This window comes from Micromys minutus (assembly GCF_963924665.1).
Source record: "Micromys minutus genome assembly, chromosome: 24".
Lineage (NCBI taxonomy): Eukaryota > Metazoa > Chordata > Mammalia > Rodentia > Muridae > Micromys > Micromys minutus.
The window spans coordinates 16,710,847-16,726,379 of NC_137959.1; the positions used below are offsets into that span (position 1 = coordinate 16,710,847).

Sequence of the window (15,533 nt, forward strand, 5' to 3'; positions counted from 1 at the left end):
GCTAAGGAACAAGTGTGTGGACTGCTAAGATGAGAGTCAAAACAAAGTGTCTTTACAGTAGCAATATACTGGGTTTTGATGGCTTCTGAAGTCACATCTCAAAGGGTTGCTAAGCAACTTTGAATGAGATCTCTGGGTGACTCCTTTGCACTGGATAGGCTTGCGGCCAGTAATGCAAAACCCAGGGTCACAGGGCTGCAGGCAAGTTAAGGTGTTTCTATACCAAAAAAGAGGGTCACTCTTATTTCTGAGAGTCTGGATAAAGAGTAAGGCCCCACTGCAAGGTCACATCGCCTTAGGCCTCAAGCCAGGCTCATTGCTATTTTAATACAGTATCCATTGAGAGAGTGAGTGTCTTCTCTGTACCTCCAAGACCACCAGCCCTGAGGAGGGACCCCACTTCAATGACTAATCAAGAAAGCAGAGGTGTCTCCTCTACTGAGGTTCCGTCCTCATAGGCAACTCTAGTTTGTGTCACATTGTCAAAAAACAAACAAACAAACAAACAAAAACAAAAAACTAACCAGCCCACCATCTTTCTCCCCTGCCTCAGTTGCCGAGGGTATTCTCCATTGTTCTGTGCATGTTTCTTGCCTCATGTGTAGTCAGGTCTGAGAGAATCCCAGTGTATGTCCACATTGCACTGAATACATTTAAAGAACATGTTCCCAAGGCACCAAACTAAAACAGTGAAAGAGAAAACCCAGCAGACTCTTCTGGAAATCCACACCGCCCACACGCTCAAGTGTGCCTTATTGACTTCTAAGTGCCTCTTTCCCTTAATCCTTATGCCTAAATCTATATTAAAATGTCTTTATTAAACCCAAACTCGGAAGAAGCAGCGAGGACGACCCCCGGACGGACCAAGCCCTCGCGCCGCTGTATACTCGTGTTCAGCGCCGACGTCCCCTGCCGCCGCCATGCCCAAAAGAAAGGCTGAAGGGGATGCTAAAGGAGACAAAGCCAAGGTGAAGGACGAGCCACAGAGAAGATCTGCAAGGTTGTCTGCTAAACCTGCTCCTCCAAAGCCTGAGCCCAAACCTAAAAAGGCCCCAGCAAAGAAGGGAGAGAAGGTACCCAAGGGGAAGAAGGGGAAAGCCGATGCCGGGAAGGATGCGAATAATCCTGCAGAAAATGGAGATGCCAAAACAGACCAGGCACAAAAAGCTGAAGGTGCTGGAGATGCCAAGTGACGTGTGTGCATTTTTGATGACTGTGTACTTCTAGTGACTGTACAGTTTGAAATACTATTTTTTATCAAGTTTTATAAAAAATGCAGAATTTTGTTTTACTTTTTTTTTTTAACTATATTGTTAGCACACAGAACACTTCACTGTGGGAGGGGGGAGGATCATGTGTCACTAACATTTTAAAATATCACCCAAGCTGGATTGAGAACAGAAAACCTCTTTCCCTGATAATTTTGAGAGGCTCCTGATCCTGCACAGGTGGCTACCAAGGTACAAAATGCCTTGTGGTCTGGGAAAACTCTAAATTCATTTTTATAACCTTTCCCCTGTGTACCATGAACGTAGACAATTCTCCTAAAACCAGAGACCTATTGAAACCTGACCCCCAACATTGGTTTTCTAGTCTATTGGACAATGTGGACTTTGCAGTGACTTCATCAAGTGTTCTCAGAAGAGAAATGGTTCCTTTTATAAAAGATTGTGGATCTTCAGATTGATAATTCTGCCATGTTCATTTCCCGAAAGTCAGGGTCGGCTTGTGAAAAGCTGTTAAACAACATCCTTAATGTGAAATGTCAGCCCTCACTCTAAGCTACCTTCCCCTTTTCGAAGCATTTAATGAAGATTTCATTGGGTTTTACAGTGGCTTTCTGGTTTGGGTAGTCTATACAAGAAGGGAATTTGGAAGTTCTTGTATATTGTTGAGTGTCTGCTCATGTCCTGCCTGAATACCATGATTGTTTATGAAAAGTATCTTTAATAAAGCTGGTTACAGTTAAAAAAAAACCCAAACTCTGCTTTTAAAACTAAAATAGTAGAGAACTGTCAAAGTATTCTAAAACGTGAATTCAGTCATGTCTACACTTGGTTTCCCACTGGCCTTTGCTGGAAACAAAGACGTGTGCTGGTTTCTATTTTCTGGATTCCCAGGGTATTCCTCTACACTTTCTGAACACAGAAAGAAAAGAAGTTCAAATGGCTACTTAACAACAGCCCAACATGTTCCTTCCATCTGCCATCTGCTTCTGAATCAGATGATGGGCCTTACACTATGAGACACCACAAAGATGTCTTTCTTAAGAAAACATCTCTGAGGGGTCCACCCCCATTTGATCCTAAAGTATGATAGAAGACAACCCAGAGTTCCAGGTAAGCGAAGTGGATGTCCACTAAGCCAGTGTGTGAATGTCATTGTCATCAGTAACACCAGCACCGGTCACCCTGCCCCAGTGGACTCTGAGCCAAACCAAACCCAACTGCAAGTTACACTTGGTTTGAAATAAGCTAAATCCTACAAAGAGAAAGATCAAAGGGTCATTCAAACAGAACACAACCTAACTGTTTTCAGAAAGAAAGAGAAAGAATAGGAGGGAGGGAGGGAGGGAGGGAGGGATCACACCTACTGCAAGATATTAAACTTCAAAATATCCCCAACCAAAGTGACGCTTTGTTTTGTTCAAGATTTTAACGTAACACATGATCTTTCCCCACACATAGGAAAGTGTTTAGCAAATTCAACAATATTTATTGCTTCCTTCTCATCCCTTTAATTCCCCTAAATGAAATCATGCTCCCTTTGGGTAACCACCGTTTAGTGCTATTTCATCTTTTATAATATATATGCATGAATGGCCAACAAAAGTGACCCAATGACTTTATGTAAGTAGAGTCGTATTTCACAGTTTTTCAAAGGCCTTTTGGAATTCCTGGCTGAGGCACACATGTTGATAGAGCTGCCTCTTCTGAAGAAGCTTTAAAAAGTCTTTGAAGAGCGATTTCCTAATAGACCTGGAGGAGACAAGACCAGTCCCAGCACCTGCCATCTGCGCAGTCAGCCTTCGGGGCTTCTGGCTCTGGTAAGCACAGCGCCCAAACCAGCAGGACTGTCACAGGAAGGGGGCTTGGAGTCTTCCACCTGTGCTAGTTTTTGTTCATTTGCTGGTTCATTCATTAATAAACTCACTCATTCTATTCATTCATTCATTCATCCATTCATTTATTCACAAATATGAGGCAAGCCCATCAGTGATACGCCCACGGAGAATACAGAGAGTAGTATTGAATAAAGTTCACAGATGTGCACATTGCATGTTTTCTATGTGCTATGTACATACAGACAGACAGACATTTTCATGCGTATATATCTCATGACAAGAAGCAAAGTATGAAGTATCTTGTGGGAAAAATGAAAGATAGGGAGGAGATGAAAGGGGATATCTGGGTGAGGAGAAACATATGTGACAATAATATATACAAATTATATATATATGAAAGTATCAGATTGAAACTCACCATTTTGTATAATGACTAAACATTAATAAAACCATAAATAAGTCTATTTGCTATTTAGCTTCTTTTTGGTTGTTGTTGTTTTGCAGTCTTTGGTTTGCATCAATATTATCCCCTTTTAAGAGTTCTAAATCTGGTCAATCCAGCTAAGCAGCGTGCCCTGAGAAGCCTGAGATTTCTCTTCCTTCAGAGGACTAGGATCATAAGTGGGTCTCCCTGCCCTCTTGGATTTTTAATTGGGTGCTGGGGACACAAACCCTGGTTCTTGAATTTGTGCAGCAAGGGCTTGATCTAGGGAACGATATCTCCATAACACTTCTGTAGGAAGATACAGATAGACCACACTCCGAGATAGGTGAGGATAGCATTCCCGCTCATAGATGAAGAACCAGAGGCCCAGCAAAGGTGAAAGGTCACCTGGAAGAGTTGCCCTGACTTAACATTTTGACACTGACCCACTTCCTCAGAGCCATAAAAATACACAATTTGCCAAAAACACATGAACAATAAAACCATACAAAATTGTGCCCTTTAGGTTTGGGGAATGCAGTAAGTAGAAATGTTAGGCTTCCTAACACAACAGCAACAATAGTAAAGCCATCCGTGATCCAGAAGGCTTAAAACATACAATTTATTTCATTTTGTTTTTTTAAAAGACTATTAATTTAAAAACCTACTATTAACAGGGAAATTTTTGTGTCAAATATATATAAGCTATTATCAAATTTTTTATTCAGTGAGACAATTTGAAATAAAATCAGTGACATTCAGGCTTTAGGAAATAGAAATATTAAGTAACTGCGTACAATCATGGGTTCCTCCAGGAAATTCATGTGAACAGGACCCTCCTGTACTTTGGAGAGATGAAAGAAGAGGGGTTGATTGAACTCATGAAATAAAGATGTGATCACCCCGCCCGAGGGGCTGTGTCTGAGTCATCTACACAGTCTAAAGTTCTCAATGAGAGACACTCCTTTGAGTTAAAACATCACCATAGAAGGCCTCTACATCCGCATATCTCCTAAGGGGAGAAAAAACTCCTTAGGCAGTATTAACATCTTGTGATAAATTATTACAGCTTAATTTGTCAAATTAGCTCACTATACCTTGGGAAGCATTTGGAAAGGCTATAGAAGAACGGCACAGGGAAAGGTAAATTCTAATTAGTGATGAGCTGTGTGCCTTTTCATGGCGCTATTTCTTTTGATAATACTATTTATTACTGATTTGCAGAAGCTCTTTATATATGTTAGAGAAACTCATCAGGTTCTGCCCCTTGGCTCTCTCCTTTCTTCTGATAACAGGACTATTGCATTATACTGCATGAGAAATGTATGTATGTAACCTACTTCAAGGGTGACCAATGCCTCACCTCTGGACCACCCAAGTGTACCAGTGATGGATCTATGATCCACACTAGACCCTCCTAAAGGTTTTCTGTTAGAGCTATCAGAGAAGCAGCAATCTTTCCTGGGGACTGTTAATCTGTTAGGACAAGAGGGTAGGACCAGGGCATCCAGGATAGCTTCCTTGGCAGATACGTGAGTTTTTCACTGCTGGGCTTTCCTATAATACACAGCAAAGAATCCAGAATTCGTCAACACGTTTCAGTTAGATTCCTTCGCTTCAGCTAAAAGTGCCTGAGAAAATCATGTAGCAAAGCCATCAATACCCCCCATCTTCACACAGGCTGAGCGTCCATCCACGCCCTTTTGTTCACCCTTGAATTTTAAGAAGCTTTCTGGCAGTAGGCGTTCTCTCTCATGTTATGCTTTGCTTCACCATGCTGGCATGGAACCCAGGGCCTTGTGCCTGCTATGCAGATGCTCCCCCGCTGAGTTATAGCCTCATCCTACAAGTGTTTGCTTTCTTTTCTTTTTTATTTCTTTTATTTTAAGACTACAACATCATGGTTGCGTTCCATGAGACTGTCTCAGGTATCCCAGGCTGACCTCAAACTCTCTTCTTACAATGGTGACCTTATGTTCACAATCCGCCTGCCTCCCTTCTCCCAGGCGCTAGGATTAGAGGTGTGTGCCGACCTCCTCTCCATGGTATGGAGCATGGCCGCACGTTTTTGCAGATTTTCCTCAGTAAGCCTTACTGAGGAATTGAATAGCAGCTCTCTCTCTCTCTCTCTCTCTCTCTCTCTCTCTCTCTCTCTCTCTCTCTCTCTCTATTTCGACTAATACTTTTATTCTTTTGTTTGCACATCTAATCTTTAATTCAATTTTTCTCACAGATGGACAGCTACCCCCAAATCATAACAATCCAATCTTGGCTCAATTATTTTGATGCCATGGTCCCTTTGTCCCGATTGTATTGAAGCTTTGGTTTTGGTTTGTTTGTTGTTTATTGGGGGTTTTATTTGTTGGGTTTTTTGTTTTGTTTTTGTTGTTGTTTGGTCTTGACTCCCTATTATTAATTTTCCATCTAGATTTTTCTCCTCTTCTTGTACCAGCTTCACTCCAACTTTAATTGATGAAGACCAATAACTGCAGATGAAATTCAGTCTCATTGCTCTTCTCCTAGCCGTTTTGCCTACGTGTCCATTGAAATTAGTTTTAGAATTGTTTTTGCCAAATTTCATAAAAGCCTTATTGGGATTTGCACAAGACTATAGATGAGAGGAGGTTTGGAGAAAAATTCAAACATTGAAGCCATGTAAGGATGAGGTGTGCTGTCAAGTTCCTAAAGTTACTGTTAGATTAATTCCTCAGTAGAATTTAGTTCAACTAAATTAGACCTGGGTACCTGTTAAGTTTTTTCTTTTACATTTTCTATTTCTACTAGTTTTTTTAGTAGAATTGTTTTTAACCGTTGCATTTTCTTTAACTTTTTTAAAACTCTTTTTCATTTGTGTGTGTGGGGGGGTAGGTGCGCTGCGCATGCGTTTCGTCAGAAGACAGCCCACCGGAAGCAGTTTTCTTCTTCTACCACGTAGGTTCCGGTGAGAGAACTCAGGTAGCCTGTTTAGCTTTTGGCAGCACCTTTATCTGCTGCCCTATCTTGCTGGCCTATTGTATTTTCCTACCAGAGTTCTCTAGTACACAGGAAAGCTATTGCTTTTACAACCAGCGAGGAGAGGAAGCAATCGTGATTCTAATAATCTCATTAAATATGAATGAGAGTGGTCTTAAAGATGAATTTTATTTTTAATGCTGTGTGTGGCAGTGGGGCGTGAGGGGAGGTAGTATGTGTATGTGAGAACAGGTACCAAGAAGATCAAAAAATGGTAGGTGGGATCCTCTGTGTCCTCTGGAGCTGTGGGCAGTTGGCAGCTGATGTGGGTACTGGGAACTGAACTCAAGCCCTCTGGAAAAGCAGCAATCGCTCTTAACCACTGAGCCTTACTCCAGCCACTTAAAACTTCGTGTGTGTGTGTGTGTGTGTGTGTGTGTGTGTGCGTGTGCACGTGTGTGTGTGTGTGTGTGTGTAAGATACAACTTACACACTCTAAATGTAAACTTTTAAAGTGTACAGTTTAGTGGCACTTATTGCGTTCACAAAGTTCGACAACCACCACTATTTTCTGGTTCCAAAACATCTCATAGTCCCTTCAAAATGGAAAAAGTGAATAAATAAAGCACGCAGTTGTTAGCTGTCTCTGCACAGCTCCTCCCCACCATAGGCGCTGATTTCCGTCTCCGTGGATTTGCCTGTCTGCACATTTCACATGTGTGGAATCTTCTGCCTAGTTCTCAGTCACCAGCCTTTGTAAAATGTACCCATCCTGGAGCATATTTCAAGACCTTGTTTCCTTTTCTCTTCTCCTTCTCTTCCCTCTCTTCCTCCTCTTCCTCCTCCTTCTTCTTTGGTGAAATGAGAATCCCTGAAATGGTAAGACAGTTTCTTTTGCTGACGTCATTGTCATTCGTTCTGCTGAGTTTGCTTGTTTAACAGTATGCTTTGAACTCCTTTTAGTGTGTACCTAGGATCCCACATTAATCTGGCCTATTAGAAAACATGCTACAGATGGAATCATTCCTCTTGTACTCAATTGTTTTGCTATTGTTGTTGTTTTGATTATCTCTAAGTGATTTTGAGGCTTGGGGTTTACTCTCTTTTATTTTGTCTACCCAGCCTCACCAAGCAACACAAGCTGGCCTGGAACCAGCCGGTGATCTTCCCGACTCAGCCTCTCAAGTACTAGGACAGGAGATGTGTTTCCAGCACTGAGCCCTGCTGACACTTTCAATTTTTGCTTATATTATCATAGAGGGAGTTTATTCCTTTTTATTGGCGTGCTTCGTGAATGGATCTGTTTGTTCATTCGGTCTCCTATGGGTGAGCTTGTGGTCATTCTCAAAGTGGTGCTACTGTGTGTGAAGCTGCTGGACATTCTCAGGGACGCACATTTTAGGATGCCTGTTTCCGTTCCCCTTAAGGCTGCAGCTGGGGCTGATGCAGTCGGTTCACAGAGCCTGATCATCTGGGCAGGAAGACACCAGCACTACGTTATCGCATCACTGAAAATTCCCACCAGTGCTGCGCTCAATTCTCATCACAGGAACTACATGCTCACTAAGATTTGATAGTGTCAGGTACTTAAAGGTTCTTTACTGGTCCTGGTGGGTCTATAATGGTGGGATCCCCTTATGGTTTTATGCTTGGTTTGGTTGGAAGGTGTAAACTAGTAATCCTCCTGCTTCTGCCTCCCAAGTGATGGAACTACAGGTGTACAGGTGTCTTCCATCACCGCTGCCTCATTAGGATTTGAATGGATGTTTTTCTGATGAATAATGATTCTGTATCTTTCATACGTTGTTGACAATGGGTGTTTCTCTTTTTTTGTGAATCAACTGTTCAATCCTTTTACACATTTCAAAAAGCCTTTTTAGTATTACACAATCCTTTTTAAAAATGTGTTCCTGATACAAGTTCTGCCAGACATATCTTGTAATACTTCCATCGTTAATTTGTAGGGTTATTTTCTTACCATGGTCAACTGTGGGTAGAAATTGTGTACAGTTGTTTAAAATCTCCTCTGACAAATTCTTTCCATTACAGACTGTTTAATTCACTTGCATTTACTACTATTACACTTGGGTTTTGGTTTTTTTTTTTTTTTTAACAAGAAAACAAAGTTATTTAAATGACATAATTGTTTACCATTTCTGGAACATTCCATTCATTTGCAGATGTCATTTTTAATGTTTTGTAGAGATCTAAGTTGATGCTCCCTTTCTTAGGGATTCTCCTGTTACCAACACCTTCTCTTGACTTTAATTTTCCTGAATTGTCTTTATTTTTTTTCCCTTCATTTTAAGAAGTATCCAGGGACTGGAGACATGATTCAGAGTTTGCAACCCGAGGCTGCTCTTCCATGACCCTGGGTTTGCTTTCCAAGAACCAGGTGGCAGCTGAGAAAGGTCTGTAACTCCAGTCTCAGAAGATCTGACACCCTCTTCTGGCCTCATCTGGCACCAGGCACCCACATGATGAATGTAATGCAGAAAAAAACAGGGTCATACACGGACAGATAAAAAAAAATTAATGTTAAAAAAGAGGTATCTGTTATGTATAAACACATCGTCCATACACTTACCTAACACAGAATTCTAGATTGCTGGGTTTTGCTTATTGATTTCAGCTGTTTTGTTGTTGTTGTTTCTGAACTTTCATTATTGATGACACACTAATTCCTACAGCTTTTGCCCTAAATGTCATGCTTCTTGTATCCCGTAGGTCTTAATATTTTGTCTTTGTCTTTTGTTTGTTTGGTTTGGTTTGGTTTTTAGTTTTATTATGCTTGTTTGCTTGACCATTTTGGGGTTTGTTTGTTTTGTTTTGTTTGGGACAGGGTTTCTCTGTGTAGGTCTAGTTGTCCTGAAATTTAGACTGTAGACCAGACTGGCCTCAAACTCACAGATCTGCCTGCCTCTGCATCCCGAATGTTGGGTTTAAAGATGTGCACAACCATCATTTGGCCAAGGTTTTGTGTTTGTGGTTAGACCTTAAGAAACACAGCTAAGGATGCCTGGGTGGGTACACTTCTCTCACAGGATGTCACCGGGAGTTGACTGTCCTTCTGTACCTGTGTATCAACATCATCTGTCAAGTGCTAGGCATGCCTGAGCTCACAGCTTTCTCCTTTTCCGAAGTTGATGCGTGTAAGAGCATCTGTGTAGCCTAATGATACAGGGGAGACCAAGGCTTCACCTCTCTTTTCAACCTTTTCTCTCCCCCTGGTTTAGTTAGTAGAGTTTTTGTCTTACATCCAAGCTCATTCATCTTTTCTACTGCAATGCCAGATTCCCTAAAAATCAAATAATCTGATTAAAAAGTTTCCAAGCATGAAGATATTCAATTTTGGAGTTATCACTGCAAATATTTAAGTGTTTTGCTTTTCCTAATTGTCCTTATGGTTTATCCATTTTCCCCTATAACCATAATTTAAACGGCTGTGTCAAAGTCATTACCAATTAATCATAACACTCCTGATTTCTATCATTTTTCTCCCTGGATAGTGAGCCCATTTCCTGGCTTCTCTTTTTTCATAGAAAACCAAAACCCTTTGGTTTGGCTTTTGACTCGGATGTGAGTGTAACATTTTATCAAGGATGACTTTGGGGACATGTCTCCCTTGTTCTGCTGATGTCACTCTGGAATTCTCGTCCCTCACACCCTAACTCTGAGAGTTTAGTTACAGGAACAACCTCACAGGAAGCTCAGTTTCTTTGGCCTGACCCCAGACCCAACTGGTCTTCTCTTGTCTCTTCTCCAGGCTTCCATACCTGCCCAGTGTCAACCCTCATCAGCTGAGCTGAGAATGCAAATATACACATGCATCATATACGCCCAAATATACTAAAAATAAGGACAGGAACCATGTTCTAGAACTTAATCATTCCCGGTCTACCCAGCTGTAGGTCAAAAACATATTATTTCTGTGAGTTGGAAAAAGATGTTACTTCCATGATGAATATTTACAGACTCCTGTGGCATTGCTTACAAACACTGATTACCACAGCTATCTATTTGGAATTCACATTTTATTGACCGTTATAAACCCTCACTGTACAGGAGGATACGGAAGGGTGCATGCATGCTATTTGCGAGTAGCACACTATGCCATTCTTACGACTTGACTTTTAGCAACTACAAATGTCGGTAACTGCAGAGAGTCCTGAGACAGGGTCCCTACACGCTTCCTTAGCAGAAGTCCTAAAGACATATGGTAGCCAAGTGGAGATGCCTCACACCCCAAGTGGCTATGGAGGTATTGTGTTTCCATAGCATTGAGTCCCTGGAGAATACTAAACCTCTTCTCCCCCCAACTTGATATTTGTCTATACAGAACTTTGTTTCTAAGAAAAAGTGTTGCTCTTCTAATCTCCAACATGGCCCACTGGAGATTGCAAAATGCAAAGACAATGTCCTGGGTGCCCTTTTAGTTAGCAAAGCCAATGAATCAGAGCAGGACATTTCCCTTGGTCTAATGAAGAACTTCCTCCTGTATTGGACCCTTAGGGCCCTGTATGTGTCACTGTCGAAGGCCAAGTGGCTTTCAGTCCAGGTACAGTCTGAGGGCAGGCATAAAGTCTGAGGGCGGAGGTAGGGTGGGAAGGTGACCTATTGCTGTTCATTAAGTCTGGACTTTCCCAGCAAGGTAAGGATTGTGGATGGTGCTGGTTGTATTGAGTCAGGAGCAGAGGTTAACCTGTGCTAACCTTCCAGAGGGGAAGTTTTATCTGTTACTACTCTCTTAGGTCAAGCTCGCTCTGGAGTCTGAGAGCTGGTGGATCGGGGAAAGCAGTTAGCAGAACTGAAGTAACTTTAGTGCAGGTCGGAAGCCAAAGTGAGGTCAGGTCAGCTGAAGGGCAAATAAAAACTTAGTCTCTGATGGCCCTGGATTTAGAACTTAAAAGTTCCTAGGAATGACCTCAGCCCTGAAACCTGAGGTTGCATGCCAGTCTAGGCAATAGTCACAAGCTATCCCCTGTATAACACAACCGATGTCCCCAAAGACTCCAGTAAACTCCAGGTGGATCTCAGTGCCATCTTAGCTGTCATCAGGTTAGACCGGGGCTGGCCATTCTAAAGAGGCGAGGAGATAGCAAACTGAGGAGAACCCATCAAGGGATATTGAGTGTCTGGTGCCAAGCTGCTAGCTTAGGCTCTTAATACCAACCAGGACCAGCTAGAGGACCTAAGTGGTCCTTCGAGGCTTCTGGAGAAGGACATAGAAAGGACCATAGAAACCGAATAAAGCTGGGACTTCCTGTGTTGCAGTCGGCTCCGGGCTTACAGCATTATTTGAGGATTAAAAGGAAATCCTGCCCCCGAAGCCGGTACGCTAGGCACATCTGGGTTACATACAGGTCCAGATATCGTCCTATGTTATATGGGGAAACACATGCCAACCAAGAGTGGATATTTCCATTATTTCTTTGATAAAGAATGCCTGAGCACATTCCTTGTTTGTCATTCTTTGTTTTACATTCCTACTCATGTGCTCGGATGCAGGTTTCCCTCCCTCAGCGGAAGGAGCTAGACAACAGTTTGGGGATCTGGATCTTCCGCTTCTAGGTCTAGAACCCTGGGAACGGTTCTTTTATCTCGGAAGTGTTACTCCACTCCTTGAGACCTTGCAGTCCTTTAGACCCACGCTGGAGTATTAAATGAGGTCTTAATGAGATCGAAGGCAAGCATTTGTACTCCCTCCAACCAGCCTCTATAAAAAACAAACAAACAAAATGGCATAACAACGCTGGGTGTGGCAGCCTCAGTGGGGAAAGGCACCTACCACCAAACCTGATGTCCTGAGATCAGCCTATGTGGTGGAGAGACATGCAGTTCCTGAAGGTTCTACAGCATTAGGAGAACCTTCCTAATGCTGCGATCCTTTAATACAGGTTCCCCTGTTGTGCTGCCCCCCAAAATTATTTTCATTGCTTCTTCCTAACTGTGATTTCCCCACTGTTATGTATCATAATGTATCTGATAGACAGGATATCTGATACGTGACCCCTGTATAGGGTCATTCAATCTGCCAAGGGGTCTCCACCCAGAGGTTGGGAATCACTGTCCTGTGGCCTAACGCATGCTGTGGCACCCTCTCCCCCAAATAAAGAAAGCATTTCTTTTCATCATGGGTACGGTGGCAGTGATCACAAGTCTAAGGCCAGCCTGGGACACACGGTAAGATACCATCTTAAAAACAAGCTAACAACAGAAAAGATACATGGAAAAGTATAATTTAGGTGTGATTCATTGTTACACTCGTGTTCATCGTCATAAGACATACTGATTTTCATTTTATTATGTTATAACAACGTCCTCTATTTTATAATTCTTGTCACTGTAATACCTGGCCAAGAAATGTCACACAGAAGGCACCCTATAGTTGCTTCTCTCTGTCTGTCTGTCTGTCTGTCTGTCTCTCTCTCTCTCTCTCTCTCTCTCTCTCTCTCTCTCTCTCTCTTCTTCTCTCCTTCACTCCCATCCCATGTCTAAAGAGAAAATTTCAAAACCTCCTAGTGGCAAATTAAAATTCAAGAAGTAAAGCAAACGCCAAAGCTCCTAGTGCAGCGAGTTCTCCAACAGCAGGTTTTACTTACAGCGAATATCACTTTACTGCTTTTAACAAACTTCAAAGAAAATGTTGTAAAGCCATTCATTCTGCATGTCTGTTTCACATCAGTCACAATTAGATCCCAGCCTCACTTCTCTCCCCTTGTTAGACCTCATAAATCCTGCGACTGGAGTGCCGAATGTGGATCACATTAGGAGTCGTCAGAAGTGCCCTGATAGATACGAAGCACTCGAGGTCACCCAGCCTGGCACATCGAAGGCGAGGCTCCCGTGATAGTGGACAAGTCATCCGGTCCATGTCAGGGTCTTGGATGTGCTCCATGCGGGACGCATGGGTCCCAGAGCAGTGTTAGGGGAGCCGCAAAGATGGCATTCTGGCAGCCAGGAGCAAAAGGTTCTAGCACGAAACGCTAAGCGCCCAGTGTTTCCCAGTTAGACGCTCGCAGAATCCCAGCCTCCTCTGTCCTGTACGTTTACATCCTGAGAGTTCAGCTCCTACCCATCTCAGGAACCAAGGCCTCTCTGACAGCCACTTCTCCCATCCCCCCTCCCATCATGACCCTTTTCTCCCACGCTGTAAAGTCAGGGAAGTTGCTCATCAGTGGTGAGCAATTTTTTTTTCTATTTGAAAACTGCAGTTAAAAGAAAAAGTGATACGGCTGAAGAAAACAGACTCCTTGTACTACGTGAAAGAGCTTAGAGGGTTTACGGTTATCACTCCCGCGGCGTTTATAAGATCGCTGAGACTCGAGGTTGCTCATTTTTCCTGTCCTGGCTGCTGCTTCCCACGTGTGGCTTTTTTCCTGATAACCCCAGTTTTATTCCCTTAGAGGCACCAACAGTTGTTAAAAACAAGTCTTTTTTTTTTTTTTTTTTTTAATAGAAACGTTTCCAAAAATGTCCCACATGTTTGCCAGCCTTTTAAAGTAGACTTTCTTGAAATAGAATCTAGCCTTTCTTGCAGGTCAAGCTATGATTTCTGCTAAGACAGGGGCGGGGGGAGCACGATATTGAGGGGGTTCTCTGATCCAGACAGCCTGGTGCTGCCACATCAGCCTCAAGACCTTGGGCAGCTGCAGATCGCGAGCCACTACGATGCTCCACCCACAGACATGGGATAGACTTCATCCAGGCATGCCGAGAGAGGGAAGTGACCCTCTACCTATTAAGAGTGTTTCAAATGAACCTTTGAAGATGATGTGTGCTTAAAAGAAAAGGCAAAGGAATAAAAAAGCCTGTAATAAGATAAAATTATAAGCAAAATTCAAGGGTCACAAAACAGTAATAAATTAGTGCGTGCACTGCTGTGGTAGAAAATGGCGTCTGAGCCCTGCTGAATCGCAGTTGATTCTATTTAAATGGTCCATGAGCACAATAATGCTTGGTTATTATGCTGACCTCTTATCTCCTTGCATAGTTCAAAGGCTGCCTTTGAACAGCCTATTGCATCTGCCTTCTCACTGGGTCGGTGTCTACCCCAGCATTTACTCCTAAGAACCTATGCAGTAGAGAACAGACATAAACAAGGCGGGCATTTATAGATTTTAGTACATTTAGTTAGTTGTTGGGGGTGCAGAGGGCAGCCTGCAGGGGTGTGTGTGCAACCTCTGTCCAACATGTGGGCTGCTGGGATGAAAACCAGGTTGTCAGGCTTGCTGGCAAGCATCCCTATCCTGGGAGCCCTCTAACCAGCCCAGATGTTATTTTTAGATACTTGGGCACCAAAACACATGTCTGCTCTACCAACTCTCAGGAGGCCAGAGGATTACAAGTTCAAATCCAACCTGGGCTGTATAGTGAGACAAACAGAGTGGAAGAGAAAGGGAAGCAAAAGGGATGCCAGGGAGGGAAAACGGTTGGTTAGTGGTTTTTTTAAATTAGCATACAAAGTAATGGATCTCCTTGTGGGATTTTCAGAATACTTTGATTTATTGGTTCCATCCCCCCACTTCTGATGGCTCCCTGCCTTCCTCTAGTAGATCCTCTTCCCAATAGCTAGAAAATGAATCCAGTCTCGATGCCACATGAATGCATAAGGAAGATGCGGTGCACACACACAACGGAATTCTGTTGGGCTGGGAACAGAAGTGAAATCATAAGTTTACCAAAAAGTAGATGGTGTGGCTTTAGGTAGCTCTTCCTAGCTCATAATTATAAACTAATATATTATATTAGTCAGGACTGTCTAGGTTTGCTGCAGAAACAAAGAGTCCCTGTACTTGAAGGTCAGCATTCATGTACTTTGGGTGCTTGACTTGGTCTCATGAAGGGTCAGTATGGATGCTCAGATGCCCATGCTGACAAACTCCATTTCAGTTTGTGTGCTTTTAATACATGATCCTTCTTGTGGGGTGGCACATTTTATGTGCAAAGTATTACAAAACATTAGAGAGTATCTGATTCAAAGGGAGAAGGTCCTTGGGGGTGAGCCCTAGTCAAGTATTTCTTTTTCCAAGGAGGCTCATTCCTTCCTTTTTGCTTCTGTCTGATGTGAAGCCATTTCCTCCACGTCTGCTC

At 42.7% G+C, this 15,533-nt stretch overlaps 1 protein-coding gene across 1 annotated transcript; it reads left to right on the plus strand.

Annotated features, from left to right (window-relative positions):
- The first annotated feature begins 838 nt into the window (after window positions 1-838).
- Window positions 839-1,393, plus strand: LOC308436006 (non-histone chromosomal protein HMG-17). The gene has a single exon (XM_080936761.1). It carries the CDS (start codon window positions 921-923, stop codon window positions 1,191-1,193), a length of 273 nt encoding a protein of 90 aa, XP_080792887.1. The 5' UTR covers window positions 839-920; the 3' UTR covers window positions 1,194-1,393.
- Window positions 1,394-15,533: the final 14,140 nt, after the last annotated feature.

Bases quoted from the DNA above. Each gene is read 5' to 3' on its own strand.
- LOC308436006 (XM_080936761.1), top strand. From the start codon at position 921: ATGCCCAAAAGAAAGGCTGAAGGGGATGCTAAAGGAGACAAAGCCAAG.